The 20,932-nt window shown below is 39.3% G+C and overlaps 1 protein-coding gene and 1 long non-coding RNA gene across 3 annotated transcripts; one reads left to right on the top strand and one right to left on the bottom strand.

The window, feature by feature from the left end:
* Positions 1-6: 6 nt before the first annotated feature.
* Positions 7-15,873, top strand: HSD17B11 (hydroxysteroid 17-beta dehydrogenase 11). 2 transcript variants are annotated; one of them, XM_085306273.1, is made up of 9 exons: positions 7-593; positions 4,896-5,003; positions 5,586-5,717; positions 7,485-7,591; positions 8,956-9,093; positions 9,398-9,514; positions 11,319-11,399; positions 14,036-14,270; positions 15,569-15,873. In XM_085306273.1, the coding sequence occupies exons 1-9, from the start codon at positions 384-386 to the stop codon at positions 15,581-15,583; spliced, it is 1,143 nt and encodes a 380-aa protein (XP_085162399.1). In that variant the 5' UTR covers positions 7-383; the 3' UTR covers positions 15,584-15,873. The 2 variants fall into 2 exon arrangements, with proteins under 2 accessions (XP_085162399.1, XP_085162401.1); XM_085306275.1 differs by lacking the exons at positions 14,036-14,270; positions 15,569-15,873 and having other exon boundaries at positions 11,319-12,057.
* Positions 12,322-17,379, bottom strand: LOC146595147 (uncharacterized). Its single transcript, XR_014895997.1, has 4 exons — positions 17,153-17,379; positions 15,932-16,080; positions 13,141-13,205; positions 12,322-12,466 (listed from the first exon to the last, which is right to left on the bottom strand). It is a non-coding gene; the product is annotated as an uncharacterized LOC146595147 (long non-coding RNA).
* Positions 17,380-20,932: the final 3,553 nt, after the last annotated feature.

Genomic DNA, 20,932 nt, shown 5'->3' on the forward strand with positions numbered 1-20,932 from the left:
GGCGGTGGCAGCCGGCTGCCCGCCCAGCGGGAACGGCCGGAGCACCCTCGTTTGCCGCGTTGTGCAATGTACCGCCAAGCACATCATAACGTCAGGCCGTTGCCCCCTCTTGGGAGTGGCGCAGGAGGTGTGCGATCTTCACGACGTTTTAGTGCTTGGGGCCAGCTTTTGCCTTTCTCACGCCATGAGAAGGTTTTTCTTACGACGTAGTTTGTTAATCCTTTGAACCGAAGGGTTTTCTTCTTGGTACTTMGGTCAAATTTTATTTACTGCTAGTGTTTTCAGCGGAGGACTGCTCCTGGCTGCTGGTAAATCAACAACCCACACCATTATCAAAAGAGATTGAAGTTCAGCCAGGCAATAAAAAGATTTTTAGAAGAAAAATGAATCTGTGTCTGGAATTGCTGCTGTTTTTAGCAATACTGATCTACTCCTACCTAGAAGCTTTCTTGAAGCTTTTTATTCCTGTGAAGAGAAAATCAGTCTGTGGAGAGATTGTTCTGATTACTGGTGCTGGCCATGGAATAGGGAGAGCTACTGCCTGCGAGTTTGCCAAGCGTCAGAGCAGATTGGTTCTGTGGGACATCAACAAGGTAATATTAAAATTCATGTCTTGATTCACTAATCCCCGAAGYGACTATTACTAAACAGGAACGTTTGAAGTTGTTGCATATAAATCCCTACCTGCTGGTATCTGCTTATATCTGCTTTTAGTCAGGTCGCTAAGTGATACACCGAGCGAGCAAAGTTTTGACTCGGCTGCACAGAAGACCGTAGGTATCTGATTCCCACGGTTTAATCCAGAGCCCAGTGGTAATCAGGACGCTTCCATGTACAGCTTTACAAAGCATACTTCCAACTGGGAGGCACAATGATCCGGAAGACGCTGGCTGAACTGCCATTTAAGCTGGCAGGAAAAGAAATTGAAAACAGAAGCAGGTTCCTATGGGAAAGTAGGACACCTTGTGCCTGCTATTTCTCTAGTCCCATATACTCTGCATATGTTGCTGGAAGAATTGCTTCTTTATTCACATCAGTGTGTAGCCTTGTGTTGAGCCAAGCTGGTCTGTGCTGCCTTTTAGTGCTGCTRTATGTTGTAGATACGTCATTGCTGATTTTTACACTAGACCAAGCTCTCATTTTAAATTATTTGATTAGATATCAAAATTACCGTAACAAATCTCCAGAGGTCCCTTCCAATCTTACTGATTCTATGATTCCGTGATTCTATGAAATGGAGTCTGTATAAATAAAAAGACGTAGAATGTTGTTGAGTGAGAACAAAGACAAGGTGCTGCATGCAGTACTAATCAACTGTACAGAGAGGGAATGAGTGGTTAGACAGAAGCACACAGAAAAAATTTTCTGACTCAATGGATCAGAAACTGAAGATGAGTTCAGGAGATCATCTTGATGCTGGAAAGAAAAAGAAAACATGATAGTGGGATGTGTAAAGAAGAAGAGTACTTTTTGTAAAATTTCAGTGCCCTTTCATGCGTCCCATTACAGAGAAGACCATACTTAGTGTGTCCATGTTCAGGCACCGTGTCCACGTTCCTCAAAAAAAAAGAGGCAAGAGAAGGAACACAACATAATAAAACCTGAACCATGACGGAAGTCTTGAAGATTGTGAATTCTTTCTTTTTTTTTAACCTCAAGAAATAAAGACTCAAGGTGGGAGAGGCATTACACCAGTCTTGCAACGTATAAAAGCTTGCTGCAATAGGATATTACACATGTCCACTGGAATGGGAGAAGGGTAAATAAGCTTAAATTTGTAGCAAGGGAGATTTAGCTTTGATACTGGGAAAAATAGTCTAATGGTGATGATGAGCAGACACTGAAATATATTGCCAAAGTAGGCAGTGTATCTTGGAGGTTTTTAGAACATTTTAGATAAATCATAGATGATGTGGAAGCTCATAAGCAGTACAACCCTGTTGATCCTGATTAGAGGCTGAAATACAGACTAATTATTTCTTTCATTATAATATAAAAAAGATGGGCATTTTCACTAATTGCTTTTCTACTCTAGTGATTAAAAAAAATAAAAGGCAGCAAGAACTGCATTTTATGAAGGATGTTATTCTGTATGAGTTAGGTAGCTATGAGACTCRCTTCCTTGATGAAGCCTGGTAGAAAACACTTGGAAAAGCCTTCACTCCTGGATGCTGTGAAATTTAAACATCGTCTGGGTGCTGAAGTGGGACAATTAGAGACACCCACACTAGGGTCCTGTATAGCTTTCGTCAAATAAGGCGATCTCTCAGGCCATTTATAATCTGGATCTTGTCGCTTCACTATTCCCAGTTCGTGTGGCTTTCCATCACCTTAAGACACAGACAAGAGCAAATTCGCTCTGCCTCAGCTTACTGCATTGTTATAATGACTTTGGAAAATGCTTCAGTTTTGGTTTTGGGAATGGTCATTGTGCCTCTGGYCTGCTTGAATCATTTCAGTCTTTCATTCAGTGTAGCACAAAATTGTTTAGCCATTTCTACCCAAGTGGCTCTCCAAAATGTTTGTTTGAATGATGGAATGCCTAAAACACGCCAATGGAGAGAAATGTAGAATGAAAATACTATCTATCTTCTTATTTTCATAGTCTTTGGAACAGATTTTCAGAATTTTTTTAGCAGTTCTGAAATTCCTATCATCTGCAGCCAAAATGAGTAGCAAACATCATAAATAGAAAAATCTGTGTATTTAGTTGTTCTAGTTAGACGAAGGACCGGTAAGTCGGATGATTAAATAAATTCCTTTAGACTGAAGTAAGAAGAGTTCAAGACCAAAGTACGTGCCTGTTCCTAACCTAGCTCTGTGAATGAACTTCTATTCCAGCTGGAGAATCAGGACAGAATTATGAAAGAACAGTTCTAATGGTATAATATTATTTATTCCAACTATTTTGTAGCCTAGAGTATAATTGATCTCATATTTACCATCTAAGATAACTGCACTGGCAGTCAAAAAAAAATCTTCAAACATAAAAGAAAGACATTAAATTTATTCGTTTTGTGGGATTACAGAGAAATTATGGCTATGTGATCATGACTATAAGGAGTGTCAGTGTTGAGAAAACTATTTACAGTATTTTGCTATGCTCACAAGTGTCCAAATACAAGGTAATGCCTCCTCTGCACTTTTGATTGTATAGCCACAGCAATAGATGTAGCCTGCCCCACATGCAGCATAAAAAGTTCTCCCAACTAACAACGTGTAAAACCAACATCCCTTATGAACGTGGAGGCTTTCTTGGTCCTTTGTAAAAGCCATCACAGTCTGTCAGCACAGTTTTCTCATCTAATGGGTAATATGTGTTTGCACAAGTATTTTTCTAAATTCAAAGCCTTGCCGCTAAACCTGCAGTTCTCAGGTTTATAGGTGTTTCTTAGAGAAACCTGATTCCATAAAAACAAAAAACAGTAAAGGAGATGATTGTTCATGTTTTGAAATATGTCTTTTGCTCTCAYAGCCTTTAGCCTAGTAGTTCTTGGCTGAAGTCCTTCTAGCTGCAGAGGARCTACAATCGGCATGTCACTCGCTCTAGATTACAGCTGTGGGAATACATGCATGTGCTGTGAAACTATGCATAAAAATGGCCAGCCTAGGTAGTATTTTCAGCCACACTCTTTTCTAACTCATTATTTCCTGTGCCACACAGTTAAATCACTGAAGCTGTAGGGTGGAGCAGTTGCTAAGAGGTGATGGCAGGTAGATACTGAGTCTTGCATACCTGAAACAACATGTTTGACAAGTACAAACACACCCAAGACTGGAAGATCTCTCTTTAAATATAGTGTTTTGTACACTACAGTGAACAATTCCATCTAGCGTGATCTAGCGTAAGATCTAGTTGAGCTCCCATGTGCAGAAAGGACACTTGGAACAGAAAGTCAAATCTCTCAGGTCCCTCTAAGTAATGGCTCTGTTTGCAGTGGATTTACTTCAGCTGTATACAAAGTTTAGAAATTCAACAGCTATCTTCAAATTAAGCATTTTGCTCTAAACCAGTAATGACCTTTTTTTTCTCGTCTTTTGCAGTAAAATGAGTCTGAGATGTTTTTGACTGAGAATATTTGACCCTAAATTCTTTTTGCTACAGACAATGTTCTCTCTTCTGAGGCAGGACTACAGAGAAAATCCACTCTGAAACTGAGTTATTTTTGTAAGGGAGAGGAAAGAACAGATCTGAAAATAAAATAGTAAAAAGGAACTAAGACAGGCATTTTACACTTTTTATTCAGAGCAAGAAAAAAATTACTTGTTTTAAGGGAGCAGTTCCTTGGGCTCTGACCTTCCACTGGAATCACGCTTTCAATGCTTTGTTCTGGACGTGCAATGGCCACGAACTCCTCTTAAGAGAGCTGTTGCCTATTCGTAAAATACTGTTCTTTTAAGAAATGTCTGTCTACAGTTGTATACCATGGAGCATGTCTCTCTTCTCACAACCAGTCAATTAGTATTGAAAAATGTAGGCCCACTTGTTTCTATCTATCTCAGAGGTGTAATCTGGGCTTGTGTGTTAAGAGCGATGCTTAGAGCCATGCTATCCACCTGCTGTGCTTTAAAAGTCATTGCCTTGGTAAAGCACATATTTACCCAGATATTACAGAAGGGGGCAAAGTCACTTGTGTCTCCACATTCTCTTCCTAGTAGTCTATGTAAATTATAAATTAAGGTCAGAATACTAGCCTTCCTATAGATCCAGACTACACTGCTTTCTCTGAGTAACCCTGAATGCTAAAAGTGGATTAAAAGCAGTTACACAATCTGGATACCTCTTTAGCCTCTAACTTGCTTGTAGTGATGCCAAAAGGACAAAATGCAGTCAAAGTACAGCTAAGCAAATCTTTCTTTCTTTCTTTTTTTTTTTTTTTTCTTTCCTCTTATAGCATGATATTGAGAGCACAGCAGCAGAATGCAAAAGGCTGGGAGCCACTGTTCATGCTTTTGTGGTGGACTGCAGTAAAAAGGAGGAAGTCTACAGTACTGCAGAAAAGGTATGGGTAACAGGTGGCTGTTGTTGTAAAGTTTACCCGAACATGCTTGATTTTCCAAACAGTCTGAAAAACAAAACATGTGAACTCGTGTTTTCAAGTCTTTGAAATCCTACCCCCGCCTTTGCTGCTTTCCATACAAAAGAGTGATGTAACACTTCACATATTGCAGCCAAGCTGGGTCTCTTTTGTAATTCTCCTCAGTATCATGCCTTTTGCAGAGTTTGTTCTTCAGACAAAGAACTTGCTCCTTTCGCTGGCCTGTGCAACATGCAGATTGCACCGAGGCCTTTGCAATAATTTTACTGTTGAGCATATGAGTCAAATGGCACAAACCAAACGTGACTTCACAGAGCACGCTTTGTCTGCAGGTAATGTGTGGAAAGCTATAAATAAAACAGAACATCAGATCTACAATGGATTTCATTGTACTGTGTAATTCCTACCAAATCCGGATACTTAGTATGATCTTTCTCTCCCCCCAAAACAATTCTAAATTTAAAATTAATTACAGAGCTCCTTTCATAATCTTTGCATTTTTTGATAGGGAATGAACAGCATCTTTATGGTCTCTCTATTTAAAAGGTGAAAAAGGACATTGGAGATGTCTCCATCTTGGTGAATAATGCTGGTGTGATTACAGCTGCAGACCTGCTCTCAACTCAGGATCAAGAAATTGAAAAAATGTTTGAAGTGAACATTCTTGCTCATTTCTGGGTAAGGGTTACTAGTATGTTGGTATCTTCATTTTTTTGTGTGTATATTACTAAGGATATAAATTTAGACTATATCAGTTTAAAATATTGATGTGCTATGAAATTATCTTTCTGTCATATAAAACACAAGTAAAGTACTAAATAAAAAAATATTGCCAAGTATAGTATAAATGAGAAGCAGGTGAGCTCTATATTCTACATTTTGAAGTGTRTGCAGTTTATTTACGTGCACTTACCATCCAGTACCACTGTGCCCATGTTAGGTCAAACATTTAACACACTCAGAAGTGTACACACTTTACGCATTTCATTTAACATGTTGATACTTCATTTAACACAAGTTCTTAAACTTGTGAGATAATATCACAGGAACCTTAAATTCTTGTGCTACTCGATAAAAGTTATTCCCTAATGTTGTATTAGTCTAGCCATTATCAGATTTAATTGTGCACAGCTGCATATGCCTCTGAAAGCAGTGGTCATGACTTATTTGTATAATTACAATTTTGAAAATTGGTACTCTCTGATTCCCTCTTTGTGCATAAKACGAAAAAATGTTAAGCACCCATCTCATTTGACTATTTGGAGACTGTTAATTAACTTCTTGCTGTTCTGAGACTTGTCCAGTTTTTCCATTCTTTCTTTTTTTTGAGTTAGTTAACCAGTGACAGCCTTATCTGCAACACAGGTGGGTCTGTTCAATARGTGTATTAAGGTCCCTTTTTGGGTCGGTTTGTACTGCCAGCCAGGCACAGAGACTCTGGAAGCGGGACCTACACAGCTTAAAAACACAGAACAATTCTTTATTGGCTCACGTGCGCAGAAGGTGACTGGGCAGGAGGTACCTCTGAAAGGGCTGTTGCTGGCCAGGCAGGCGCAGGTCGGGCAGGACAGGGTCGGTCCCGCGGCTCCCGAGCACAGCTCCCCGGCGTTGCYGAGCTGTCTCTCCCGCGCGCCGACAACACCAGTGGCTCTAGCAGCTTGACCCTCGGCCCATAAGGCTGGATTCATCTCTGGCTATGCCTGCTAACCTGACCAGGCTGTCTGCCTGTAGGATTTTATATCTTCCTATGTTGATGTTTTCTCTCTTGGGTCCCTGACCTGATACCAGCTTAACAGTTCTGCCTCTGTTATTTTTACCTTTCTTATCTCTTTTTGTAGATTTTCTCACAGCTCTTTCTGAGCASTCTGAGTTAAGGTTATGCAGCTGAGCTGTATCAGAGCTGGGCCAACTTGGGTCCTCGGCACAACAGCTAATCCCAGGAATGGTGTGGGGGAAGATTTTAGCAGTGGTTACAGAAAGAGAAGGTTACAGGTAGTAAAGACTTTTTTTGTTTGCGATGGAAGAACAGAAATGCTACATATTGACAACAGTTTTATTGTACATGCTTGTGTGAGACACTGACAGCATTTCTGCTGAAAACTGAAATCTAAAAAGCAGCATAGGATAAACATGAGAATCAGGTTATATTTATATTCTGCTTTCCTGAAACATCWTTTTTTTTTCAAAAATAGGTTGAAAATAGTACCAGTGAAATTAGGAAAAGGTAGTATATATGTTTCTCAAAGTCCTCTATGATGCCAATCTTAGGTGCCTATCTTGGGGTCTTACAGCTGAAAAATCTTATTTCTTATTTGTGAAATTCTAAATGAATATATGCTGTTATTGATAACATTAATCATGTATATATAAATAATTAGTGTGGAATATGCCTAACAAAACATTGCTTTCTCTCCCTTCCATTTCTGCCTTTTTTATACTTTCAAGACAACAAAAGCTTTTCTGCCAACAATGATGAACAACAACTATGGTCATATTGTCACAGTGGCTTCAGCAGCAGGTCATGCTGTAACTTCTTTCATGCTGGCTTACTGGTAAGTGACTTTAAAATTCAGTCCCCCCCTTTTTTTAATGCATCTTCCCCATCAACAAGCATAGCATAACAGAGATAATTTTCCAACTTAAAAATATGCTTCCAAAAGATGGTGCTAAGGAAGAAAAAAAAATCCAACATGTTAACATGGACAGAGGTACCAGTTGATTTGCTGATAGACGAATAATGATGTGATAAATCAACTAATTAAAATTCACGGGTTTTTTTTCAATATTTAGAGAGTGGACATGTTTGAGAAGGCAAAGTGCATCTTTCAGTTTTATCATACAGCTTCTGTCTATATATGGTCAAGTTCTAAGTTCCTTTCTTAAAAAGAGTTCTCGTAAAAAAAATCTCAAGAATAACATTTAAAGGATAAAACATGATAATATTTAGTGCTGTTAGCTACCTAACTGACCAACTCAGAGATTGATGTAAAGCCTGTATCCACTACAAGCACATGAAACGTTGAAGAAAATCGTGTTATATGGACATAAGAACGGACATACTGGTTCAGATTAAAAGTTCATGTAGCCCTCTGTGATAGTGGTTCAAGGTGGAGCAATCTTTCTTGTGATATGTGCCATCGCTTATAGCCATTGACAGCAAGTTGATAACTCCTGAGCCAGAGGTTTTTCTTGGATTATAAAATCAAATTTAATGGTATCAAATAAACTTCTCTCTGATTTTACTTTCTTTTGGAGCTAATTTATTCTGTTGGCATCCATGAATTTCTGTGGCAAGGAGTTCCTGAATGCTGTATGCATAATGGTTCTTTATTTTAAAACTTGTTTGTGAATGTCATGTGATGCTCCCTTGTGTTACAAGAAACAGTAGATAGTTGTTCTCCATTTCTACAGTCCACATCCTTCTTAATTTTACAGACTTATGCTGAATTCTATCTTCAGATTTTTTTTTCCCCATAGTGAGAATTCATAGACATACCAGGTTCACCTTGTAAAATGGAAACTGCACCTTTTAAATGGAACTGCACTTGACATTTCACAAAGGCAAACTACATCATGGACTTACACACATTTATTTTTTTTTTCTAAGAATTCTTAACATTTGTCTGACTGTTTACTACCAAGCTGGCTTTTTGAGAAAGGTATCCACTCCCTTTCCATAATATCTTTCCTAAGTAGCAATATCTGACTTACTAACTGGCTAACTTACTATCTAACCTTACTGTGGCATAGGCAAAGTTAGAATTAGTCCCTTCCATGTATCCCAGGTGGATTACATTTTTTTTGCCCAATCAATTAGTATTGTCATGATCTTTCAGTCAGTTTTAGTTGGTATAATTTTAGAAACAGTATTCCTGCCTTCACAGTTATGCTTTCCCTCCCTGCTCCCCCACCACAGTTCAAGCAAGTTTGCTGCAGTTGGATTTCATAAAGCTCTAACAGAAGAATTGTCTACACTGGGGAAGGATGGAATAAAAACATCTTGTCTTTGTCCAGTTTTTGTCAATACTGGCTTTGTGAAAAACCCAAGTTCAAGGTAATGTTACAGTCGAAGAAAAATTTCAAATCTCTGTTTTCCTTTCTTTGCATCTATGCATTACATATTTGTCCTTGCTTCAGATCTGGTACTCAAGTATATGAAAAATGAGATAAATTCATTTATATAATTGATTAAAGCAAATCTACAATGTCACTTAATCCATGTAATAGTTGTATTTGAACTGTTTGTGTTTTTGAGCCTTTGATGCATCCTGCTTCATATTCCACTGTTTCCCTTCTTTGGCCCTAATACCATGTTTTACTATTGTGGCTCTTAAATGTACATTTTCCTTTCCTTTTAGGTTTGGAAATGTTTTAGAAATTGAAGAAGTTGTAAACAAACTGATGGAGGGAATACTGACCAATCAGAAAATGATTTTTGTTCCGTCAAATTTAAGAATTGCGTTATTTTTTGAAAAGTGAGTAGCAAAAAAAACCCCACAAGACTAAAAAAAAATCCAAGATAACTACCTTCAAGTATATAAGCACCAAACTTCTAAATTTTAATGTCAAGCTTTATTGCAGAAGAGACTGCATTTTGCTCTCATAGTAGCAGAAGACAGAGTTTGGCAGCATAGGAATCCCCTTCTATGGGATTTACTTCCAGGCTCCAGAAGTACTCACCCTAGTTTCATTTATTTTCTATTATTATACTCATTCAGTGTTGACAACAGTATACCTTGATAGTGTATATCTGTAGGAGAGAGTTTATCTTTTTAAAGAAAATACATCTGAAATATCGTAGTATATGAGAAGAACAAGTTCCAAGGCAATGGAATAGGACAGTGATTCTTTTTAATGACATCAGTAGATTTTATACATAGAAAGATTATTCTGAGATCCATTTTAGTTCCTTATGGTTCACTTTTTCAAAGTAACTATATAGTAGTGAACAATACAGCTGAGGGTTTGACAGGGAAAGAGAAGAAGAAGAGAGTGCATTTTTCTAAACAGATAGGTATTTCCCATCTACTTCAGAAAATAGTTTCTCTAACCAGCAGCCCTAGAGAAGTTTCAGAAAGAGCTATGGAACTGCTGCTTATTAGTTTTCCTCTCCTCTTTTTAATATCAGAAGATTTAGGTCACAGATGCTAAGGCAGTATCTTTAGAAAGGCTCCAGTGCTTCTCTCAGCCATGTGAAGCAAGGCTTCTCCTTTCCTCACATCTTTTTGACCAGCGTAGCTGCTCTGCTGACACGAGTGTTCTCACCAGAGCTCAGGTTCAAAACCTAGAATTCACATCAGAACAACTAATTCAACATTTCAGTTAACTTCTACAGTGTCTGAAGAAACATTTTGGTAATAATCTGTTTATGTAACCTGATAAACCTGGGTCTAACTTTGCCAAAAATACTACATAGTCTCAATATAATGCCATTTCTTTTTTTGAGGTGGTTTGTAGGCTTTTTGTCTTGTTTTTAATTCTGAATTAACTAGAAAAGCCAAAAAAGCAAAAAAAAAAAAAAAAAAAAAAAAAAAAAAAAAAAAAGCAAAATTAATTCCCAGATCATTTTTAAGCTCTTAAGCTTGGGAATAAAGGCTATACCATATAATGTATCAAGTGAGCCAATGCACTAAAATATGCACTGTGGTGGCAGTTTGAGTTACAAAGTTTACTGGACATCAGATAAAGGGAAAAGTCATTTAATAATAAGCTGTTTTTGCATCTCCAAGGGACACTTACGAAGCTTGGCAGAAGCACAGAGAAGTCAAACCTAAAGCTATCAAAGCCCTTTAGATACCAACTTTTAAAAATACCTACCTTAATTTGGAACAAGGGGAACAAATTGGCAAAATTCATGACAAAAAGAGGAAAAATCCTCAGAGAAGAAACTACATCTCATATCACTCATATATTTACCGTCAGCTCATTTCAGATCATTGCTTGTCAAAGCAGGAAAACACTCATTATGCACATGTCTCTGTTCAATATTAAACCATCCTTGATCCTTCAGCAACATTGCAGCCAAGATCCTACCCAGTAAATGTCCCTGGAATCTTAATAAAAGAAGGAAGGTCATGAACGGATCAGAGTTAAATCTAAAAAAAGATTTGAGGTCTATATACAGTCTTTGGAAATATTCCTTGTTTCAARTTTTAGGTAAATCAGTATCTATGCGTATGTTCTGCTCATAGACCAGCTCTTCTCTCACCTGTGATGCGGCTTTTTCCATAATTTCAGACTTTTATCATAGATTTAATTTCATGTTATCATCTCTTTCAGGTTGTTGCCAGAACGTGCTTTGGGAGTTCTGAAAAAAATGGATTCTATTAAGTTTGATGCGGTTATTAGAAAAAATGAGAAGTGAATTGTTTCCCCTTTTACAATTCCATGAGTGAAAACAGAAAAAGTGCTAATTCTAGCTCAGTTATTTTGATTTAGAGCAAAATGTAAGATAAATACTCCCAGCCACCATCTTCCAGTACAGCTAAAGCTGTAGCCAGCATCTGCAGTAGGAACATACCTGTATAATATGGCTTGTTAACAAAGCAGAGATGCAGCTCAAGAGGTCAAAAGTACAGTTTTGACTATACTTAATATTGCTTTGTCTCCAAGACTAAGACAGATTAGAAATTCCAGCAAAGCCCATTTTTATCAGCACAGTTTGAGTGTGACGGGACTATATGTTAATCAGGATTCATCAATGAGCAAAAGCTTGCTGTATCACCTGAATTTATCATTTTAAGTTTCAAAAACTAATTCAAGCTCACAATTTCATATACYTTCCTAGTGAGTACCTGAAGTAATGTAGCCTTGAATCAGGTGCTATCAAATTACATTAGTCATCAATTATGCATATATCAACGTGCAGCTATGCTGGCACAACTTAAGCAGAATAAATAGAATTCTTAAACTTGATGGTTTCCCTTATCAGGTAACCTCCTAACCATATTCCAGAGATATATTTCAGTATAGTTCTAGGTGTACTGAAAGGTGTGATATCACATAATATACCTTTTCCTTGTATCAGCATCAGTCTCCCAGGAGCTCCCTTAAGGACAATACAGGATGCAGCTGAAAACAGCTCAAGAGAAGCATAACCAAAGTTTTTTTTTTTTTTTTTTTTTTGTCCCCACCTTCTCCACCCAATCCAGAAAACTACTTTTTCAAAATGAAGAAAATAACTCAGTTCAAAAAAAGTGTAGCGGGGTGCACACACACACACACACACACACTCAGTCACTCTCTCATTCTAATTTTTGCATACCTGAGCTGAAACTGAAGCTAGAAAACCAAGTATGGAGCTTTGCCAGACAGAAGCTGTTGCAGCTTGGATGCCTACAATCGAGGTAGGCCTGCTACTAGGAGAGAGGAGCTGTAGATTTGTTCTAAGAGTCAGCAGGATTTCAGCAATAAATAAAACGCAGATACTGTGAGAAAATTGGTGAGAAAAAGCTGTAGATACTTGCTTAGCAGCTACAGCAGTTTAACCTTTCCCTCACATGCTGAGGCTTGAGAGCAGAAAGTATACACCAGAGGGGGAAGGAAAATGAATAAAGACTATACTTTTTTCCTAGGAAAAAAAGCTGCTTAAAACATAGATGAAAATCTTCTCAGTTCATTTTATGTTTATAGGCAGTAGGAAGATGGCTGGCTGGTTAGAAGATCTATCTAAAACTCTCTTTTCTGGTAATTAATCAGAAAGTGTTCAGCTACAGAAATGCATTTTTACCATAATTTTTGAAGTATCCCATGAATTGATTTCAGGTGATCTCATACACCAACTTAACTTTAGTTATGTTTTGTTGGAACAATTTATCAAATTGTTTGCCTATAACTTTCAGAAATCTTTAAAACACCTTCCTATGAAATCAGCRTACTATTACTCTACGAATCACTGGGTGCCTTACCTCATTTCATACATGCCAAAAAACTGGCTTACTTTATAAGAATGCTGAAGAACAGTTGGAATATTCTTATTTCACAATGCAAATAATCCAACCTAATATAAAACTGTAATGTATCTGCTAAACTACTCACAAATCAGACTCGCRTATTAAAGAAAATGGCAAGGATATACTTAGACTGGAAAGCCTTCATGCACCTGCAGTGGGTGTGTTTGCAGCAGGGTGGGGGGGGCAATCCTTTCAGTATTACAGAAGTTGGCAGCTAAAAAAAACCAACATAATCCTTTTTAGGGAAGAGAAATAATTTCACTGAAGCCCATAGGGCTTCTACATCTGCACAGAATGTAAGATAAAGCCTTGATTGGCAAATTAGAAACTCTTGAATAAGTCTTAATTTAAACTGATTAATGCATTCATCACAGCACAAAATTAAACCAATACAGACTAGATAACATACATACTTAGCTCATTCCCAAGCCCATTTCAAATGCAGTCCAGGTACTTAAGGGCCCACCATAAGTACAGTCAGTAAGCATGAAGCTCTGAAATCCCTTAAAATCAGAGAGCACAGACTTCTAAGTTCTTTATCTTTGCTCAAATAAGTAAATAATAATCTACAGAAGACATTATTACCCTTTGAAATGGGAAAATGGCAGTACGGTCCTATGGGAGAGATGGTGCACCATAATTTAGGTATTACAAAACCACAGAGCAAACCCTTCCTTGGGGGGGAGACTGTACCATCTRTTGTAGACATGATAGCTCACAGCTCAGCTTGGGCTTTGAATTACACCAGARGGGCAGTGGGTGACCATGTATTTTGGGGTTCACAATTATTAATTTGTTTTTTTCAGAGCACAAAGACTTGCCTTGTTCTTTTTCTAACATAAAAGTCCCCTTTTCCTCTGTCTCTGCAAACAAGCATACACTAGAATGGAGGTATTCTACTCTGAAAAGCTGGTCCCATTCRTTTGTACTTGGAGAAGACAACAGAAAGAAACACGATCATCTTCAAGACGCCTTACCAATAACATTCTTGTAYGATTCTTACCTTTACCTTCCCATACCTGCTCTTCCCCTTCCAGGTGGCAGGGAGCAGCAGGACTGGAKATGCACTGGCAAGCCAAGAGCTGAGGGTTACCACAGGGCAGGCAACTCACCGACAGGGTGCTGCCCCACAGTTCCCAAACAAGGAGAACAGAGCACATCCTGTGATGGTAACCAGGGTCAGCTGGTCTACCAATCATCACACCAGTCCATAGTGACAAGGCTGGTCCAAGGTCAAGCCAGGAAGTTACATCAGCAAGACATGGACAGGATCAGCAAGGTACAAGGCTAGTCCCTGGCATGTCTACAGCACAGCGCAGGTAGGGGCAGAGGCTGGTGCTGAATGCAGGTCCCAGGCCAATGGCCAGAGGCTGCATGGGTGAATGCCCCTGAGGAGGCTCTTTCTCATAACCTAACTGTCCTGAGTTACCTCCTGTAACAAGACCTGCTCTGAGAAGGACGTTACACTTCCAAAGGTCCCTTCCAGCCTACACAGTTCTGATTTGGTTYTCCTAACAGGCTGATCCCAGGTTACAACTGCACCATATCAAAGCTGAAGAGCTGACTTTGAACACTGGCAGCCAAACCGGGCAGGGTGGGAAGTAATAGTTATGATAATTAAAGCCTGTTGGCAAACTCAGGACCCCCACACCAGTAGCAATTTGTGTTACTGTTTTAGATGTTCTAGTAAACAGGATATTTTAAATGCTGCCAGGTAGTCTGTACAGCTTCTCTATAGACTCCCTTTAGGCATTTGGTACAAAAAAACAACATGTGGATGAAACATTGGCCAAATAACTCCTCAGAGCACAGATTATCTTTTTGTCTACYTGTGCAATTCCTGACTTTACTGGCTAGCCTTACTACTGAGGGAGCCTTGAAACTGCTGCCACATTACGAACAGGTAGAAATTGGTGTCTTCTAATATAATCCATCCTGCTGTTCTGAGCATTTAGTATTGTTCTGCAAACTGAGGTTCTCCAGAAAATGGAGATCCCTTTTCATCCAGCTCCRTTTGCTATTAGGTCATAACAGGTAGAAGTTTGTGCTGCTAGTCTAACTGACACCAAAAAAGAGGGTTTCTCTTCTGGTTGTATAACTTCTACGTAATAAGACATTCAGAGTGTGGTAAGGGGCATGTTCCCAGCTTAGGACTTTTTGCTTCATAAGCAGAACTGCTGTAGCTGAGAAAGGGAAAGAAAGAGTAGGGCTGTAATTTGCCTTATACACTTAAGGCTGATCAGGATCTTGCCCCCTGGTCATCCAAATCTCCATGATACCAAGGATAACAGATTGTTAAGGAAAGCAGAAATGCAAGTCTTGGGTTCTGAGGCAGCAAATTAAGAGCACAACTGTTTGGCATTTTCATTATGTTAACCTGCATCTATTCTTCTAGTGAAGAGTTTGTGATATAAAAGTAGAGATGCTTTAACCGCACAGTCAGGGAGAGCAGCTCATTGGCAAAAATGTTTGCCAGAGACACTAGAGCCTAGAGGCTAAATCAGTACTTCACATACACATAGGTATTTGACATTTGTTTCTTGTATTGCTGAAAAACATTCTTAACTCTTCTCCCAGCTTTGCTTCTCCTAGTTCAAGCCCTTACAGTTCCCATTATCTCACAGCTTGAGCTTTTGCCTSAAAGAAGACATTTTTGTACAATATAGTCAAACAACTGTGAAGGAAGATGCTCAAAAAGATCCCTGAGACAGACAAGTCAAAAACTTGATGAGTAGGCTCTCCTTTCAGATAGGAAAGGTCTGGCTCCAAAAGGATAAATCAGGTAAGACATTTGGTCTCTCTTGTACCAGCTATTCCTTTAGAGGCCTCAGAGTGAATCAGATTCTGATGGTAGCAYTATGAAATAAGAACAACGTATCTATCTGGGGAGTGAGAGAGAGAGTGCACACTCCTGCAGAGCCTCTTTCTTGGGACACTTACCGAAGGAAAGGTAGATCTGTGTTCAGTCCTGTTTTGCTGGATGTAGTTCAGTCTCTCTGGGCCAAGAGGAATTTTCAGGCAACAAAACTTACATGCTATTATAAATATAGCCATAGWTCTTCTGCAGTTCGCCTACAGCTGCAACTGTTCTGCTTGGCATAAAGGAACAAACATAAAAGGATTTAAACCTCAGTATCCTGAACTCAGTGATCAAAGAATTAAACCATCAAGTTTTCCAGGCTCCTAGTTTCCCTTCTTGGCCGTAAGAGACAACACAGTTGAAGCTTATCCCAAAATCTAGTAGCTATCGGTATCTTTCCAGAGTACACATGATCAAAACTCAGGTATCTACTTGCAGCAAGGCCCAAAATTTGAAGACTGGTATCTCAAATTCTTTATTAGGGAACTTTAGAGTCAGATAAGTGACTCTCTGGCCTCCTGCTCTGTGTCTCTGTCGCTCTTCTTTTAGAGTAGGTGCTTCTCTGCCTTCCCTGCCTCTGCAGTCTCAACCAGAGCACTGACTGGAGCCATGTGCCAGGAAAATGACAGCACCACTGAGCTGCAGAAGTAGTCTGGCTGAACCACTGATGTCTTAATTAAAAACAGAAAGAGTTCCAAGGGAATAGTAAGAAATGCCTCTCTCTGCTGGAATCAACTCAGTCTCCCACAGACAAGATGAATAACTATGCAGCCAAAGCACTGGGATGCTGATTAGAAATCTATGGAGCTCCCTCCCCAACTCTTGCAGCCGTTCCACTTGAAGACAGAACAAGATTGCAAGGACCCTTCTGGAGCTTATGTACCAGGGACATAATGGATTCACAAAGCTGCCTCTGCGACCACCCTACCAGCTAACACAGAGGCTGTTCCCCCGTAGGGGAAGAAAGGAAGAGAAGTATTGACACTAAAGACTAGACTGCTTTTTTATTAGGGCAGATATAGCCAAAAAGTTTGTAGCATACCTGCCTAGCAAAAGGTTTATCTGCTAGAGAGTTTGGCATATAACATAAATGAGATCAGTTTACCATATCTAAGAGAATTCCACTCAGAGTGATCTTGGCTGGCTGTGTAGGTGATATCAATATGTTTGGCTGGAGCTATCTGAGCAACTGCTCAGTCTTTTTCTCCAACGTGTGAGATTTAAATGTCCCAGTGTACGGTAAATCAGACTGCTAGTGGGCGCAAACAGGATCCCAGACCCATTCCTCCCCGTTCTCTTACCACAGATGCTCTGTGCCATCTGTCTTCCATCTTCCTCACAAGTTTCTCACCTCAGGTCAGATGAAGCTGCTACATCAGTGTCCTTAGAAGCACAGTCCCTGGCACTGCCTTGAGTGCTGCTGAGTATGCAGCTAGCAAACCAGCAGAGCTGGTTACGTTGCTGCCTTACCAGAGATGTATCACGTGGTCAGCCTGCCTTGTCAGAGCCATGACTTACGTGCTTCCACACCGACAGTCCTGGCAGAGCAGCAGACCCACAAAAACTTAATGAGAAAAGATTTTGGGGGTTCAGGCTTTCAGGGTGCCCAGAAGCCCAGGGAATCATCTGGCCTGCTTCTGCCTACAGTTAGCAAGCACCATACCTGCTGAGCTAACCCACAGTCTGAATACGTCTGTCTCTTGGGCTAGACCCAAGCCATAGGCCAGAGACTGGGGACTTCTGGCCCAGACTGTGGACAAATGAATATAGAAAGCTCAAGAAATGCACCTGATGCAAGTAGTAACTGTAACTATTTCAGAAAGAAAAGCAAAATTCAGACTTAAAATATGACAGGAACATGGGCCTTRCATTAAAAGGTCTCATGCTTTCAAGGAGAAAATAGCTGTCACTGGGTCAGGACTATATTTAAAGTTTGTCTCCAGCATCCACAAATTTTAAAACTAGGATAGTTTAAGTTGTCCTAGGGCAAGTTAAATCTATAATCATAGCTTTCCCCATGTTCTTCTATTATGACTTTGGGCTCCAGAGGGGGATAAAACCCATTGAATTTGAATCTAGTAAGTAAATGAGTAATAGAGATTACAGATATGATCACACAACCAAATTACTAAGCTGTAAACCTGGGCCTTCCAGCACAGTACATATTCTGCTCTAASTTCCCTTTTGCTCCTTCAGACTGCGGGGGGGTACCCTGCAGGCAGCATTAGCCTCGATGGAAGAGACCTTAGCTGCCTGGCCAAGCAACARAAGAAGAACAAGCATACAGCTATGATTATTACAGACAGAGTATATCATGTTTGTAAGGCCAAATACCAGTTCACTCTCCTCTCCCATAACATTTTTTCATGTGCCCATTCSCTAAGATTTACTCTTCCTATTTCCAGTCCTCACCAAATCACCAAACCCAGAACGAGCCCTGTGATACAGGACRTTCCCAGGCACCACACAACAATGTGGAAGTCACCATGTACAGGGAGCAAAAGTAACTGCAGTGCTGCTGCAGCGAAGCACCCAGTGGTTCTAYGGACCTGCTACAAACTAAACAGAGCAGGACTGGGCTCCCTCATTTCTTCCTAACACTCACATACAAGTTAGAGATAGTTTTTGCAAAAAAAATCTTACCTATACTTAGAAGTGCCCTTTTAGGTCATGCAGCACTACACATCAGTTCCTGTGAATTCAATAAATACTTTCAGCCAAAATATGTGGGGAACATTTTGTAGGGGAAAAAAAAGAGCTAAGTTTAATTTTAAGGAGTAATAGGAAAAAAATACATTTTTTTTTAATTAAGCCACAAAGACAGGATATGCTAGCACTGGCATGAAAAAAAATCTTTAATCTTGGATATCATAAAACAGATCTTGCTATGCAAAGACTCTTCATCTTATACATACTGGCTTGCTGTTTATGACAGCCCTCTAGCCTGGGTTTGGTTTCCTGGGTTTGGGCAAGGAAGCTCAGCTATCTTGGGCACACAGCTAACAGGCTACGGGACACATCGGAATCCCTAAATAGTCAAAATGAAAATAAGACTTAACAGAATTGCTTGTTATAACGTTTTCAGCCCTTTCATGATTATTCTAAACCTTGTAACCTTTCCAGAAAGCACTGCCTTTTCCTGTCTGTACTGTATACACTGATTGGGAATACCATGGAAATGCAAATTGATCAATAACAACTCATTTACTGTGACAAGAACCACGAGTAACAAATACTGATGTAGCATTGCATAGCAGGGGGAATCTTGTAAACTTCATTGTAGGAATTTTTAAAGAGTACAAGTGGAGTAAGAACATTCTACTGCAAAAGAGCAAAATGTATTTCTTTRCAAGAACAAAGAATGTAACAGCAGAAAAGGTCTGATATTAACAACACTGAATAACACAGGCAGAGTGMCAGCTAACATAGCTATGTTTCTCTGAGGATTCAAGTGAGTATCTCAGGCCTATACAGATACTTTGTTAAGGATAAGCCTTTCATATCTGTTACTTATAATGGATGTACATATCAGAAATGAGTAGTCAAGAATCATTTGAAATGCAACATTTTGTAGAAATAATTTATGCTGTTTATGTATTTCTTTTACAGATAAAGAATTTCTGACTCAGAAGGACTATTTTTGTTCCTAATTCAAATGCTTACCCAGTAACCAACTTAGTGGCAAGAGTGGCTGTAGCTTGCTTCATGTCATCTCTCTTCAGCAGCAGTGAACAGATAAAAAGGAGGGCTGGTAGCATATACAGGACAGAGGCTGTATTCCTCTTTGGTAGGATGATGTAAGTCCATGTATACCCCAGGCCTATATATGAGAAAGCAGCAATACAGATTTTTCTGGCATTTCTTTTTAAAGCTGTGGATTGTTGCAATCTTGCCCTTGTCACACATGACTGCCTTTAGATCTGCAGCCTCAGAAGTCAAGAAACTCTGGCTGCCTCATACTCAGTTACTTGAAGCACAGATCTTCAAAAAGTCTTAAATACATAATAGAGGTTCAAGACRGCCAGATTCCAAAGCACAGTCCTCAGAACTTCTCCAACTACCTTAAAGGCAGTTCTAGATTATATCTATGCTGTGCAGTACCTGAGCTATCTCAGTARTAGCTCAAATGTACTCAGAAAGAGCTGTTTTGCATATAACCCAATGCCTGTCTGCTGGCTTGTATCCTGGCAGTGGTACAGCTGTACTAGTGCTGCCCTGAAGTATTATGGTTGGGAAAGGGATTGTTTATTCATTTTGCAGCTAACAAACAGATCTCTGGATGATGCTGAGCAACACAGTGCAAACCTACATTCTGTACATGACACTTTCTTGGCAAGATAAAGCAGTTTGGCATTCAGTCTCAAGCTGAAGCCTCCACAAGGTAGGTGTTTCTGCTCCTGCAGCATCTAATCCAGTAGGTACATGTGACACATACTGACTTAGCTGAGCTTGGCACACACAGTGCAGCAGTCACTCAACACCCAAAGATCCTTTTCACCCAGCCTAATGTCCTAAGTCTGAGCTACTGAGTCATGTACCAAGTGAACCTTATTTTTCCCCCTGGAAAGTAACACAGGGAAAGTTTGTTATTTAAGTGTTTACAGTTGGTTCTTCACTTATGTATCTGCTTCTAATTTTTTTGAGAATAGTTACCAGGGAGTAGCAATATTTTTAAATTTGTTATTCTGAGGATGTTCCTGTTCTCAAAGTGTCCCTGCTTGGTTAAAGGTCTGTATCTTCTACCTGACTAGGCACAGTTTAAAACTATTTCTTAGCTCATTATTCTTAATCATGGATACAAGATGTGTTTAAAAATAGACAGCAGAAAGATACATGACAATAAAGCCCAGTTTTAAGAATCTGTATTTTAATTTGTTGTCTCTCAATTTGAAATAGTTAGCCTTTACAGCACAGAGATAATGGGTGAAAGGCTTACGTAATTCTTAAAAGAAAGCAACAAGTCAAGTAGCCATCCAGCTAAGGAACCATCCTAGCTTTATTCTTTTGTTGTAGATTATTTTAAATTATCATTAATTCTGCCAGGAAACTTTTGCTTTATGTTGCCTAACTTCAGAAACAGA

Source organism: Rhea americana, unplaced genomic scaffold (genome assembly GCF_003343005.1).
Source record: "Rhea americana isolate MKP2758 unplaced genomic scaffold, rheAme1 scaffold_237, whole genome shotgun sequence".
Lineage (NCBI taxonomy): Eukaryota > Metazoa > Chordata > Aves > Rheiformes > Rheidae > Rhea > Rhea americana.